Raw genomic sequence first — 13,895 nt, forward strand, 5'->3', positions numbered from 1 at the left:
ACATCACAAAATGTATAAAATAACAAATAAAATAACATATGATAAAATAACGTGTTAAATGGGTGGAAATCCCTAGATCAATGTTTATATTAACACTCACGCATTGACTCTGTCGGCTATGTTTTGCCATGCATGCTCCCTTTCTTTTGCAGCTGTGGCTGTGTTACTTTTTTCCGCGGAATTTGCATGTTATCGGCATATGCTGCCATCAGAATTTCGGCCTCAAGCGCTGTAAAATACATTGACCGCGCCTTCTTTCCCTCCGTCTCCATGGTGACTCGCTTAATCTGTGCTCCGCTTATCAGGGCTTTATGTATCCTCGTGCGCGCGTTTAACTTGGGGTTAAAGCAACTCCGCGTTGATTGAACTAATTGTTATCAGCCTTTCTGAAACCGAATATTCCGAGTTGGACAGTTCGGGGTTACTCAACCCTGCGTATCGTTTTTCACTCTGAGTTTTCTAAACCGGCTTCCTGAAATAGGGCCCAGGGGCCCGTTCTTCGTACGTCGCTTACTACATCCAAGATCAAATGAAACATCCAAGACCAAACCATCGCGCTAACCGTGAGCTCGCTAATCCGGTTCCCCGAACACACCTGCTGTTGACGATTAGTACAGCTGGACGCAGTAATGTGACATCACTGGGTGTCGTAAAAGGGGCTACGCATCGATAGTGGAAACATTGATCGGCAACCCTCTGATTGGTCGGCGAAAATGTCGACGGAGCGCGCTCGGCTCGGTATTTTTCGGCAGCAGAGCAAGAACTCTTGAGTGAGGGATTTCAGGAGTTTCAGAGTTTAATCAGAACGCAAGGGAACACTGCAAAGGCTGCAAAAGCAAGGAGAGAGGGCTGGCAGAAAGTTGCTGACAAATTAAACTCGTAAGTAATTTAATAATAACAATAATAATGGAGTGGATTGATATAGCGCTTTTCAAGGCACCCAAAGCACATGACAATGCCACTATTCAGTCACTCTCACATTCACACACTGGTGGAGGCAGCTACAGTTGTAGCCACAGCTGCCCTGGGGCAGACTGACAGAAGCCAGGCTGCCATATTGTGCCATCGGCCCCTCTGGCCAACACCAGTAGGCGGTAGGGTAGATTTATTATATTACACTATATTATCCAATATTATATTACATTATATTATATTATGTTATATTATATCCCCTTACACATTAGAGCCACAACAGGACCCACTAGAACATGGGAACAGGTAAAAGTGAAATATAAGAATATTCTACAGAATGGTAATATTTATCACTTATATTGCTTTTCGTCTCTTGGAAAGAGATCCTGGAATAATCTGTTTGTTTATAACAGCAACCAAGAAAAGGGCAGAGCAAAAAAAAGACAGGTGGTGGTCCTGCACCCCCTCGTCAACAAGTTGGTTAAGTAAATAATATCCTCACGGGAAAATCGATATCTCTCTATGAGCACACTGTCGCGCTGAGCTAAAGGATCCTGTCTGTCCCGCAATATACGCTGAATTCTGAGGACTCTCCTTATCAATCTTGCACCTTCCGCAATGGGCTGCTCGCGTATACGGACAGGACATGGCTGCGACAGGCTTCCCAAATCCACCTTCGCTTTTATAGCCGTGGTCTCTCATCTTGATTACACAAAGTAATTTGCAATTGCTACTCTGAAATATGAATTACATCTGTAATAATCACATACATGTGATAGAATGTTAATAGTACATTTCCCTTTTTTTAGGAAATGACCTGTATGTATGTGTGAAATCAATAAATGGATCAGGTGCTGCATTATCTTTAGTTACATTGATGTTATTTATTTATGGTGAAACAGTGGTGGAATATCGCTGTTGCTTTCGTATAAATGAAGCGGACATACCTGCGTGGCCGCGATCTAATCCTGTTTACATAAAGTAAACCTGCTCCCGAGCAGGTTTACGCTTACGGCTCTGTTGCTATGACAGCAAGTCCCGGATGAGCTTCGGGGAACCGAACGATCCAAGATCAGGCGAAATCGTCAACAATCTAATCCAGCTAACTTACTTAGCGAGGTACGAAGAACGGGCCCCAGGACGTTAGGGGCAGTGTTGAGCTCGATTTGCAAAATAAACGGCAAGTTTGTTGCAAACACATGGGCTAGTCTAGTCTCCATCGCAATTCCCAGGTTGCCTAGCAACCATGATATTAACCGCTGGAAACGTGTCATACAACTTTGTTTGACAGAAATGAAGGAGAACATATTTTGTTCATTTGTTTGTTTGTTTCTACAAGAGCTTTGTGTGATTTAATAAGTATCTGAGGCTGAGACCACAGGACAGTAAAACATATTTTTGGGCTTCATTTCTGTACTGAACAGTCATTTAAGATTAGTTAGTAAATAACAATTAGCTAATGTTGTTCATGAGACTAAAGTCATATCACTTTGGTAATGTAAATATAATATGGCCAATATTATAGTTATTATTATATTAATCATTATTAGCTATTACAGCAGTGAACATGAACTGTGTCAAATACTGAGCTTCAGTACAGATTCAAGTGGTAGTTATTTACATGTCTTATCACCTTAAATCTTCACTCAAAGACAAGTATATAGGAATGACTGCCAAATTTATTTGCCACTGAAGCAGAAGGATGGCATCTGAATAAAACCTCTCTTGACATGCCTAGATGACATTAAAGCTTGGTTGGCTCTAAACTTTTTAAATTTCAATGAAAAGAAAACAGATTTGTTGGTGTTTGGACCCAGTGGCCCCTGTGAGTCCTCTTCTTTTGATTTGGAAGGTTATTTTAAACCTGTTGTTACTGCCCTTGGTTTTAAGTTGGACCAGTCCAGTTTTTATCATTTAAGGTGACTGGCAAGAGTGAAATCTTTTCTTTCTAGGCAGCACTTTGAAACCGTGATCCATGTTTTCACTTCTTCCCCTGTGGACTACTGTAACAAACTTTATGTGGGGGTTAGTCAGTTGTTACTCTGACGTCTGCAGCTGGTTCAACATGTATATTGACAGTGCATATATAGGTGTATCATATATAAGAGACAAATGTTGTTCCTTCAGTATGTTGGCATTACTAAATTTGGCTCATTGCTTACATATATTTATAAAAAGAAAATGTACAAGCTGTGATAACTGTTTCTGATCAAATGAAGAGTAGACTGATATATGAAATATTCCTTTATTGGGTGAGAAAATCACACTATGTCATAACTGCTTTTAGTCATACAGAATAGATATCAGAGCCTTAAACAGGCTGACTTCTGCTAAATGGGTCAAACTGGGCAGAAAGTCTACAAACACATAACATCCTTATAGAATATGATGTAACACTATAGATCAACTTACCTCAGAATATATAAAGCATATAAACAATTACAGCAATATGATGCAACAAACACAGCAGTGCTACTGATCCAAAATACTCAAAGCTTCATAGAACTGAAACAAACATTTATTTTTAGGTCCATTCTGCTGCTGATACATACTTTATTTTTCTGAACATTAAACTTGTTGCTGCCTTTCATAGTGTGTAACTTGAAGGCCCTGAGTACTTTCTCCCACACTGAAAACACTGGAATGATAAAATTATTTGAACATTACCTAATAAGACTGATTCAGGACAGACAATTAGTTATGTTAAACTTTCCTAGCAGTCCTTCACAAACAGGGAACAGTCTGTCTATTCTCTCCATCTGTCAGCTGCTGCTGGCTCTTCCTCCTCCTCTTCCTCACACACTGCTGAGTTTGTCCTGGTGGATCATCAGGGGTGCAAAGCCTCACAGATGATGTGCAGCAGTGGGTCCCTCAGTCTGTCCTCACTCTGGACACTTGCAGTTGTCACACATGGAAATCAAATGTGTCACACATGGATGTCACGCAGGATTCAAACTAGAGCTGGGCGATATGAGATTTTTTCATATCACGATATGTTTTTTTCATTTCAGGCGATAACGATATCTATCACGATATAAGCCAAATAACTATATTTGTAAGATTTAAATGTGCCGTTGCTCACAAGTAAAATGTGAAATAATCAGCAGCTTGTTTTTATTTAAATATTTATTTCCCATAATAAGTTCAACAGGGTAGATGTACTTAAGGAACATGAGACTTTTTCAGATAAATAAAGGCAAATATTGCAAACTACACAAAAGGCAGCCGCTAAAGCGTTTAAGTTTCAAAATAGAACAAACGAAACAGACTAAATTGTCAATTCCACTTAGAAACAAAATATTAATTCTAAAAATAAATCTTAGTTTGTTTTACAGAAGAACAGACAAAACTGACTAACTTTTGTCAATATCAAATAAACTGAGAACTAAAAGGAAATTCTCAATCTCTCCTTGTTGTATAGCTTAGCTTTTCAAACAGTTTTAACAGTTACTTTAGTCTGACAAAAGCCGAATGACGAATTAGCGCTTCCAGTCAGAGACTGAGGCTACGTCCACACGTACACGGGTATTTTTGAAAACGGAGATTTTCCGTTTTCGTTTTAAAAAATAATCCCGTCCACACATAAAGGCAGAAATGAAGGAAAACGCTGCTATGAACATGCCAAAGCAGCAGGTGGCGCTAGATTCCTAACCGTGCAGAAATGTTGGCCAATCAGAAGTCTAGAAGCCTCGGTGGGAAAAAGTAAACAAAGCTGGGGCATAGAAGCAGAACCGAGTCGTATGTGTGGACCGACAGTAACTGTGTGTATATGTAAGCATTTAAACACTGCAGAGAGTAGAATTAACAGTATTGTAGAAATTCATTTCACCGAAACAATAACGTGGCGCACAGTGTGACGCATGCACCAGTTCATTGTATTTCCAGACTTGCTTTCGGCACAATTTACAGTGCACGCTACTCTGTTTTTTGTCAGACTTGAAATAGCCGAAATACCTTCACACTACGGAACTTCTATGGCTCTTCCGTTCGACAATCTCTCCGGCGTTGGAACCATCATCTGTTTTCTCTTCGGTCACGCTCGGTTGATTTTTCTAGTCGGCACACTCATTTCCTCCATTACCCGCTGGCTGCTTCCCAAACAAACACACGTGCGGCTTGGCACTTGTGCTGTACGTAACAAGTCACGCGACGTGACGCTGCGGCTGTGATTGGTTCGGCTCTGCGCTACTTAATTTGGATTGGCTGATCTTTTTTTTTTTTTTTTTTTTTTAAGAGGACAAGAGCGACGAGGTCTATCGCGATAGCTTAATTTCTCTATCGAGTAAAAGTTATATCGCGATACATATCGTTATCGTTCTATCGCCCAGCTCTAATTCAAACACAAGTGTAACTTATAAATACATGTTCATACTTTTATTCCACAATCAGAGAGAAAGAAACAGAGAGGAAGTGCAGGACAGACAGACAGGTGACAGTCTCAGGTGTATACACTGCTACAAACAGGAGGATTTAGCGTTTGTGTTATTAGGAGTGCAAGAAGAGTTCCCAGCTGGTACAGTGGACACATGTGTGACTCCTGTGATTAAAGCATCTTTCTTTCAGCTTAACGAGTGAACCGTCAGCTCGTTCAAACACACGTTAAAGTCCGTTTGGCTCGACACCACCGAACAGAGGCAGAAATATAACATAGCTAACATTAACAGTGCAGTGAATCCTGCTTGTGCCGTGATATTCAGGACTGCAAACCGAGCAGCATCACTGACTTTCAGCTTGTTGTGTTTGTGGATATATGACTGACTTTATTTATCCATAAAATCATCACATTCTCTGTAAGATTAAGGTCAACTATTGAACGGCGTATATTTTGAAGTAAAGGCTTTAAAACCAAGTTAGTACAAATATTGCTAATGTCACATAACTTTCCCGACATTTGGCCAACAGTAATTTTTTAAAATGTTCTTCATTATAAAAACATTTGGCCGCATTTCGAGCAGCCTTTGAATTGGGACAGCCTTTGTCGTGTCGCTGTGACGTAATCGTAACCTTAAAATGCGGCCTCGGTGTTGCCAACTCCTCAGTAAGGAAAATCGCTATTGGTTGTCCTAAAAGTCGCTAGAAGTCGCTAAATGACGTCATCACCTAATTTGCATAATTGGTCATGCTAATCTAATTGTAACCTATGTTGTTGGAGAGAAATAGCATCGTGGAAGAGACATAAAGTGAGTAAAAGACGTCCTAAATGCATTTAGAGTTTATTTAGAACTACAAATTACATTTCTTTTAGCAATTATTGTTTTTTTTAATGTCACAATTCCAACCCTGCTCCTTTATCCGGGCTTGGACCGGCAAAAGTGACCCAAAATAGGCACTCTGGTGGAATTACTTTGTGTGTGTGTTTATAAGTAGTTTTAAACCTTGTGATCCACAAAACAGCATAAGAGTAAAAGAAGAACTGACTGCGTTACAGCACCCGCTGCTTGTTGAGAGTAAAAGCGATACGCGCTTTCGCGTCTTTTTTAAGGGGTCTGAAAGGGGTCTGAAAACTAGCGACAAAGTCGCTAAGTTGGCAACACTGTGCGGCCTTTATGGCTGCAGACCCCAAATCCGGTCATTGGTACTTCCTGGCTTGTGTAGTTACTAGGTAACAAACACAGCTCAACACTGCCCCTAGCGTCCTGGAGCACTTCCGTTGTGATTTGTAGTTTGCATGTGTTTTGTAGTTTGCATGTGTTTTGGCGTTTGCACGTGTTTTGGATTTTGCACGTGCTTTGTCTCTAGGGGCCACCATCCATAACTGGCTTATTATTAAGTGTGATTTTTTTTTTTAAGTCTATGTGCACTCAAAATCTGTTATAACCGGCAGCAGGGGCATCAGATCTGTGCATAGTAGCAACTAGGTGTGGGCTTTGCGTGTCCACCTCAGTGACCGGTGTGGCCACAGCTGCCACACATCCGCACAACATAAAGGCTCGTAACAGCAAGACAGTCCCCGCATGCGCGTGCACGGTGCTTCCACGAATAGAAGCGCGCATCTTGGTGTGCGGCAGCTGTTACGGTCTCCGGCAGAGGTATTCCCCAGTTCCATCACAACCAGCAGCCTGCCAGTGTTCGTGGTTCCAGAGTTGACAGTAAAAAAAAAAAGAAACGCTTGTATTAGGTTGTTTTTTTAATGCCATATGATGCATAGAAATGTGAAAAAACGCGTAACGCACCTAAATAAATACAAAGATACACGAAATGACCAAACCTCGGGGCGCATTCAGACTCATCGGGTTTGTGAATAAAACCTCCTTCTCGACATGAATTTCTCGTCCTCACCCAACCTCGACTCTGACATGGCTGTCACCCACCGCCCAAATTGATTTGGCCACCCCCCTTCCCCCTCGCTTTCCTCCCTTCCCTCCCTTCCCACCAGTCACATGGAGGTAAGCGGTGACCCATCGTTCCCTCGGCTTTGTGGCAGTCGCTCGCTCTCCGGTGCTCTTGAAAGACGCACGGGGGGAACAAACAAACAAAAAGCGCAAAACTGGCAGTAACTGTCTTTTTTTAAGTTCTTTTATTGTATCTGTTGCTAAGGAGAATCAACCCGGAATCCGCTGAAGCCGCCGGGAAACGATACTTGGTTAAAGGGGTTATTTTTAGTCCCCCACGGCGGCGATGAGTGGCTGGAAGCCGGCTGCGAGACCGAGCGCTGCTGCGCTGTGGTAAGTGAAGCCCCAGCTCGGTGCTCAGGAAGAATGAAGTCGAGACGAGATAAACTGAAGATCCCCTCTCTGACTCTGGAGTAAGTTCTGCTTTTTTCAAACAAACAAACAAACAAAATGTTTTCGTGCTGTGCTGCAGATGTGAAACCACTAGCTGTCCCGTGTGGCTGCTGAATTTGAAGTTGCAGTAGGTGAGAAATAGGAGCGTTCACGCGCTCGTGTACAACGCGCTCGTGGTGTCAACAGAGTTTTAGATGCGCCGTGGCTTTAATTCAAACCTTCAGCTATCTGCTGCGCAGTGAAGTTAAACAGCCACCTGAGCACGAAAGATGTAAAAATAATCTCTCTCTGGGTGATAGCATTCTCATTGTCTTGGTAACGGCTTCGGTTTATTCTCATATTTTGAAGACGATGCGCTTTGGAGACTTCAGGAGTCAACAGGTGTCTCACCAGCAGCCTTTATGTCTTTAGAAACATCATCAGTGCTCTCAGGAAGACACAGGCTTAAAATTGGCAGATCCCCCACCCTGCGCGTTAATCTTTAAACTGAGCTGAAGTGGAGAAATCAAGCTGTCCAACCTTGAACTGGATCCGTGTTTGCTCAATTTACGACTGGTTAAATTTGTAAAGCCAAACTAGTGAAAACAACACTAAACTTGTGATGGCGTTGACATATTTTGTCCGTGAAATGACTTCATCCAGGTTCCCAATCCTTTAATCTCACCAAATGTTTAATTTCATATGACTTTCTGTTTTTTTCCTTCTCTATTGTCTCTGTTTTTTAAAGCTCAGTCCACAAATCCTGCATGAATCACATCGTGGCCTTTCCACAGGAACAACACACACTGACAGTGTTTTATTTAGCAGGACAGACGCTGGCTAACCTGTAATTTTTGTCTCTATCAAAGCCCATGACTGCAGTCTTATGTCCACCCACCCTTCCTTCTGAGTGAATATAGCCTTTTTTTTGCATTGAGAAAAGGGAGGGGGTTAGGGAGCGGGAGGGGTGGGGGTTCCTGCTGCTGCTGCTGCCCACTGGGATGCTGATCCATAAGGCGTAGGAGCTCCCTTCTCGCATCCTCATCATCCTCTGATCCATGCATCCATCTGCCTCCTCTGTGGACCATCTCGGCTGAGCATGCGTTGGTTTCATTTCATTTTTAGGCACTCCTTAGCTTCTGAGATACAGAGGAGGTTTCACGCTTCGCAAGCAGGGAGGGTCTCAGGGTCTTAATGATGGCACCCGCTGAATCAAACCACTACTGGAAGTGCAAATGTGAAAAGTAACACTTTCCTGGCATTCAGATAGATTTTGTTATGGTGAATTGTGCTCTTCGAGTATTTAGCCAGATTTGTAGTCGTAGTGACACTTTGGATCTTATGAGGTAAAATATGAATAACGTGGAATAATAAGAAGCCATTAGGTCTGAGCACAGTTGTAATTGGATTGTAGTTTTTAAGGACAGCCAATGGATGTTATCTGATGATTTGTAGCTACCGCCGGTCTGAATATCAGAGCCTCCCTGAACATTTAGGAAAATCTGAAATGAGTCAGTCTGAGATTTTCCGCTCTGTTTTCCACTCTGGACAAGATTGGAGATAAAATTGAAATGCAGTATGGAATTGACAGATTATTCACTCAAACACCACTCGGGGCTTTTCTTTAAAGGGTCTTAAGGAGAAGACGTGCCAAAATGAAATGCAGTGGAACGACTCGCATATGTTGCTTAATTATGAGGAGGCACTACAGAATGATCAGTCTTTGTGCGAGGAGTTGTTTTTCCTACCGTCCGCCCTGCATTACTATGACAACATGTTCATTAGTGCTGTGGTAGCCAGGGCCGTGTTTAGCACTGAGAAGCTTCTGCAGAACTGAGACAATAGCAGCTTTGTGGAACCCCGAAGGCAGAGCTTAAATCTGAGAGAGAATTACTTCACGCATTATGTCAGTGTTAGACAGATGCAGATTTTGGAGCAAGCTCGGCCTGCTTATCTCGACCGTGCATTAAGATGTGAAGTAGTAGCTGAGATTCATTAGAGACAGTGCTGTGCAGGTTTGGGTGTGCAAGAACTACAAGTGCATTGTTGTTTTTGATTTCAGGAAGTCAAACCTCGATTTATCTGATCTTAGGCATCTCCTAACACTGTTAAAGATTGCGCTACATGTTCAATAAATGTGTGTTGGATGCTGAAATTTCCTGTCTGGTGTGTTGACAAGCAGCTGCTGACTTCCTGTTGTGTAAGAGCTCACACGAGATCAGTAGCCGGCTAATCAGATGCATCCAGGGATGCACCCAGCGAGCCTGTAAATAAACAGCGCTATCAGATGGGCATCGGCTTTGGCAGCCCCAGTGGTGATGTCAGCTGGAGAGAGGCGGGCATCGGCCTCTAACCTTGCGCCAAAGCTCCAGCACTGACTGATGATGACAGACACCTGACGGGCCAAGTTGCTGAGCCAGCTCACTAATGCACGTGACCATGTCTTGCTCTTACAGTTTGTCACCCACATGCCAGAGCCCCACCCTCCTGAGCCCATGCAGCCCATGCAGCCCCTGCAGCCCCCTACAAACCCTTCATCCCTGGAGGTAAGAGAGCCAGGTCACACGTAAACTCTTCCTAAGGACTAAACCTATCCATTTTTAAATTAAATTAAAAAACAAAGAAACAAAAAAAACCCTGACAATTTGCTGAACAGGTAATGTTAATGTTACTGTTAACATGGGCCAGCAAGTGTAATTAAATTTCATTTATTTCAGAATAATACAGCTCTTATTATTTGGTTGCTTTTGATCCTTTTATGCACTATTATTTCAGAATAGTGCATAAAAATGCACCAAATCATTCCTGACTGGATCGATATGACATAAAAAAATCATAATTTGCTCATTTATATACATGACAATAACACAATCTGGGTGTGTTTTTTTCTGTTGCTTTTCCTATTTGAGAAAAAAAACGAGATCAGAAAAAGTCAGAAATATCATTTGAGTCGTGTGCTCTTTGTTGTCTTGTTGTTGTTTTTTGGCATGTGAAGGTGCTTCTGTTTCACCAGTGAAGATGTGTCGTTTATTAGTTGTCTCTAAGTCTTAGTGGGTTGCTTGGCAACGGTGCTGGGTGCTGTGGAGGAAGGCAACACTGCAAACAGAGGCGGCTGCATCCAGCATGTTTCTGGATGTGTGAGCACCGCTAGGCTGTCACACCACACACTGAGCAGTAATGAATCTCATTTGCTCTCCTGAAAAATGAGCACAGTTTTTCTAGGGATGCAAAAAAACATGCATTCATTTGCACATGGACATAGTCTGAGTCCACAGCATGACCGGCTCCATATTTGCTGGCTTCGTGTTTTTAACACCGTTTTGCATTTGTTTCACCACCCAGGCACATGCTCATTCTCTTGCATCAGATTCTGTATTTGTATGCAAATTTCTTATTTCCCAACATCAACCCTTGGATCAGATACTGTGATTGTGCTGCAGTTTGGCTTGAAGGAAAAAAAATGTGAGAAGACAACATGCCTTTTGCCTGGCGTAGGATTCATTTTCAGTATTACCCATTCTAATCTTTTGGCAGCATAGCCAAATCCTAAACCTAAACTACAGACAAGAACAAATTATGTTAAGCTGCCACACCCTAAGTAGCCACCCGGTATGAGCTGTATATCCAATAAAACCTGTTTGATGACTCAAAAAAAGTAAATCACGTCAGAGTTTCTTTGTGTCAGGGTAGATGGAAGTTTATTTAAAATTTGACTGGAAACCAGTTCAAATTAGATTAAATAACATAAAGTGCCAAAGGTTTGGAAACAGGACCGAAAAATTCCAGCTATCTGGTAGAGTCACGTGAAAGAGAGAGTTTTTCATGTGAAAATTATTCATTAGCTTTAGCAGCAATAACTTGAAGCAATCATGATTTCATCAGTCTCTCACATCATCGTGGAGGAATTTTGGTCTACCTTTCTTTACAGCGTGGCTTCAGCTCACTGAAGTTTGCAGGCGTTTTAGCGTAGCTCTCTTAAGGTCTGTGCATAAATAGCCAGCATATAACCAAATCGTTAACGCCTCGATTCTTTTCTTTTTCAGCCATTCTGTTATAGATTTGTTGCTGTGCTTGGCTCGCCCCATTGAATTATCCATTTCTGGCCATAGCTCTCATCCACATGGCCTCACATTTGATTCTAGAATACTTTGGTATACGATGACTGCAATGTGCCCAGGCCTTGTGGCTTCAAAACAAGCCCACATCATCACTCCTCCTCCACCATGCTTGATAATTGATGTGAGGTGTATGTGCTGATGTGCTGTGTTTGATTTTTGCCAAACATGATGCCTTTGTAAACCCTAAGCTGTACTGCCATGTTCTTTTGATAGAGAAAAGGCTTTCTCCTGGCAACCATCACAAACAAGTTATACTTGTTTTGTGTTTTGCTAATTGCACTGTTATTGACTTTAACGTCTAACACACTAACTAAGGCCTGTAGAGTTTGAGTTGTAGCTTTTGAGTTTTTTGCAGTTTGCATTGCATAGTCTGACCTTGGGGTGAATTTGCTGGGTAGACTCGCAGATATCTTGAATGTTTTCACTTGTAAATACTTACTGTAACCTGATCGGCTGTGAGTTTTTCGAAAATGACCCTATAGACATTCTGTTTGCTGTGGTGACCCCTTGTGAGTAAGGGAGCAAGTGAAAGCAGCTTCTTCCGAGCATTTCACTGTCTTACCCTGAGGTGAATTTGCCTGGACGCCCACTCCTGGAAGAATGTGGCACTTTGTCCATACACACTTAAATGCTCCAGACCGGCAAACTGACAAATGTCTGCTTTTATAGAGGTGATGTTTACATTTGCTGATGATCGGTTGTCCTTACCCTTTTAATTCCTATCACAGCACATGAAGGTATGCTTAGACACGACTGCTCAGAATCCTGTAAAAACTCTGTTTTTCACATGACTTTATGTTAAAGCCTTTAATGAAAAATGGCCTGACTGTGTGGGAAATAATGTGCATAGAGACACTAACAGTCATGAATGGTATGTCAGTGGTAACAAAGTCATTTCACTGAAAATATCTATAAAATTCCACTTAAAGCTGCTGTGATGGAAAGTGCAGAAATGACCAAGCCTGAAAATATGCAATATTCTATCTTTGTTATCAGATAGGTTCAGACACAGACATGCCTCTTTTTGTCAAGGTAAGGTGCTTGGTTACAGTTAGCTTACAATAAAAGAAAGATTTCAGTTAGTTTTTGGGTCATAGAGATGACGAGATTACGTTTTAAAGAGTAACGTTATTATTATGTGCAGAGGTGTAAGAAGGTTTTATTTTTAGGCCTGGTTGGTCTGAGACTCTAACTTGACACTTCTAATCTTATACATAATGAAGTTTTAAGGTCAGGTAAAAAATAACTAACTACAAAAACAGTCGGGAAATAACTGTTGTACATGCAAACTTCTAATGATGACTTTAAATAGATGTGCTGCAGTATAACTAGAGAAACAAAAAGTTGCAGATCGATCTATCTATCTATCTATCTATCTATCTATCTATCTATCTATCTATCTATCTATCTATCTATCTATCTATCTATCTATCTATCTATCTATCTATCTATCTATCTATCTGTGTGTGTGTATGTGTGTGTGTACGCGTGCGTACTAAGCCAAGAGTAAGTGCACAAGTACTGGATGTAGTTTGTGCAGTGGAATGTACCACTATTCAATAAGTTTATCTGGAACTTCCCTCTACCAGGCTCCTAATGGTATACCCCAGCAACATCTTATGCTGCTTTCACGTTTTGTAGGAAATTATCCCTAAGGTATGAATGCAAGCAGCATCTGTAAGTTTACTCGTATTACATCATAAAAGGATAGTTTGCAGGTTTGCAGCACAACTAATCATAAAACATATAAAGGCTGCTCTCTCTCTATATTACACGTTTTAATTATTCTTGGTCTATTTGGACAAGATTTTCTATGGAAACTTAAAAACGTAACAATGATCTTGCACTGTTGTTATTGTTTACATGGCAGTACACCAGGTTATTAAAGAAATACAGAAAAAATAAACTATTTTAAACAGGAGAACAAAAAAAAATTAGATTCATTTTCCAGTTCATTGCTAATTATTATGATTAAATTATTTTAAAAGGGGGATTGTTGATATCTGCATATTGTCCTGTCTCGTTTACACACAGGTTTACGCGACTATTTTTTCAATATTATGTTAATTTTGCAGTTATATGATTATAACCCTTCCACACAGAGAGGTATAATCATACATACTAAAAGAATTCAAGCTACGTTTTGACCTATCTGAAGCCT

At 41.3% G+C, this 13,895-nt stretch overlaps 1 protein-coding gene and 1 long non-coding RNA gene across 3 annotated transcripts in view; both read left to right on the forward strand.

Annotated features, from left to right (window-relative positions):
* Nucleotides 1–1,994, forward strand: part of LOC146653119 (uncharacterized) — a 250,949-nt gene extending 248,955 nt beyond the window's left edge. The window contains exon 3 of the long non-coding RNA XR_014907596.1: nt 1,326–1,994. This is a non-coding gene — a long non-coding RNA (uncharacterized LOC146653119). The remainder of the gene's footprint in view (nt 1–1,325) is intronic.
* A 5,338-nt stretch (nt 1,995–7,332) lies between these two features.
* Nucleotides 7,333–13,895, forward strand: part of mast3b (microtubule associated serine/threonine kinase 3b) — a 37,519-nt gene continuing 30,956 nt past the window's right edge. For both annotated transcript variants that reach the window (XM_085381586.1, XM_085381588.1), the window contains exons 1-2: nt 7,333–7,657; nt 10,073–10,162. In XM_085381586.1, the coding sequence (XP_085237712.1) occupies nt 7,611–7,657; nt 10,073–10,162 (137 nt within the window). In that variant the 5' untranslated portion in view covers nt 7,333–7,610. The remainder of the gene's footprint in view (nt 7,658–10,072; nt 10,163–13,895) is intronic.

Source organism: Rhamphochromis longiceps, linkage group LG15, assembly GCF_057381845.1.
Source record: "Rhamphochromis longiceps isolate RC_006_pf linkage group LG15, R_longiceps_female_GT1.1, whole genome shotgun sequence".
NCBI classification, from domain to species: Eukaryota; Metazoa; Chordata; class Actinopteri; order Cichliformes; family Cichlidae; genus Rhamphochromis; species Rhamphochromis longiceps.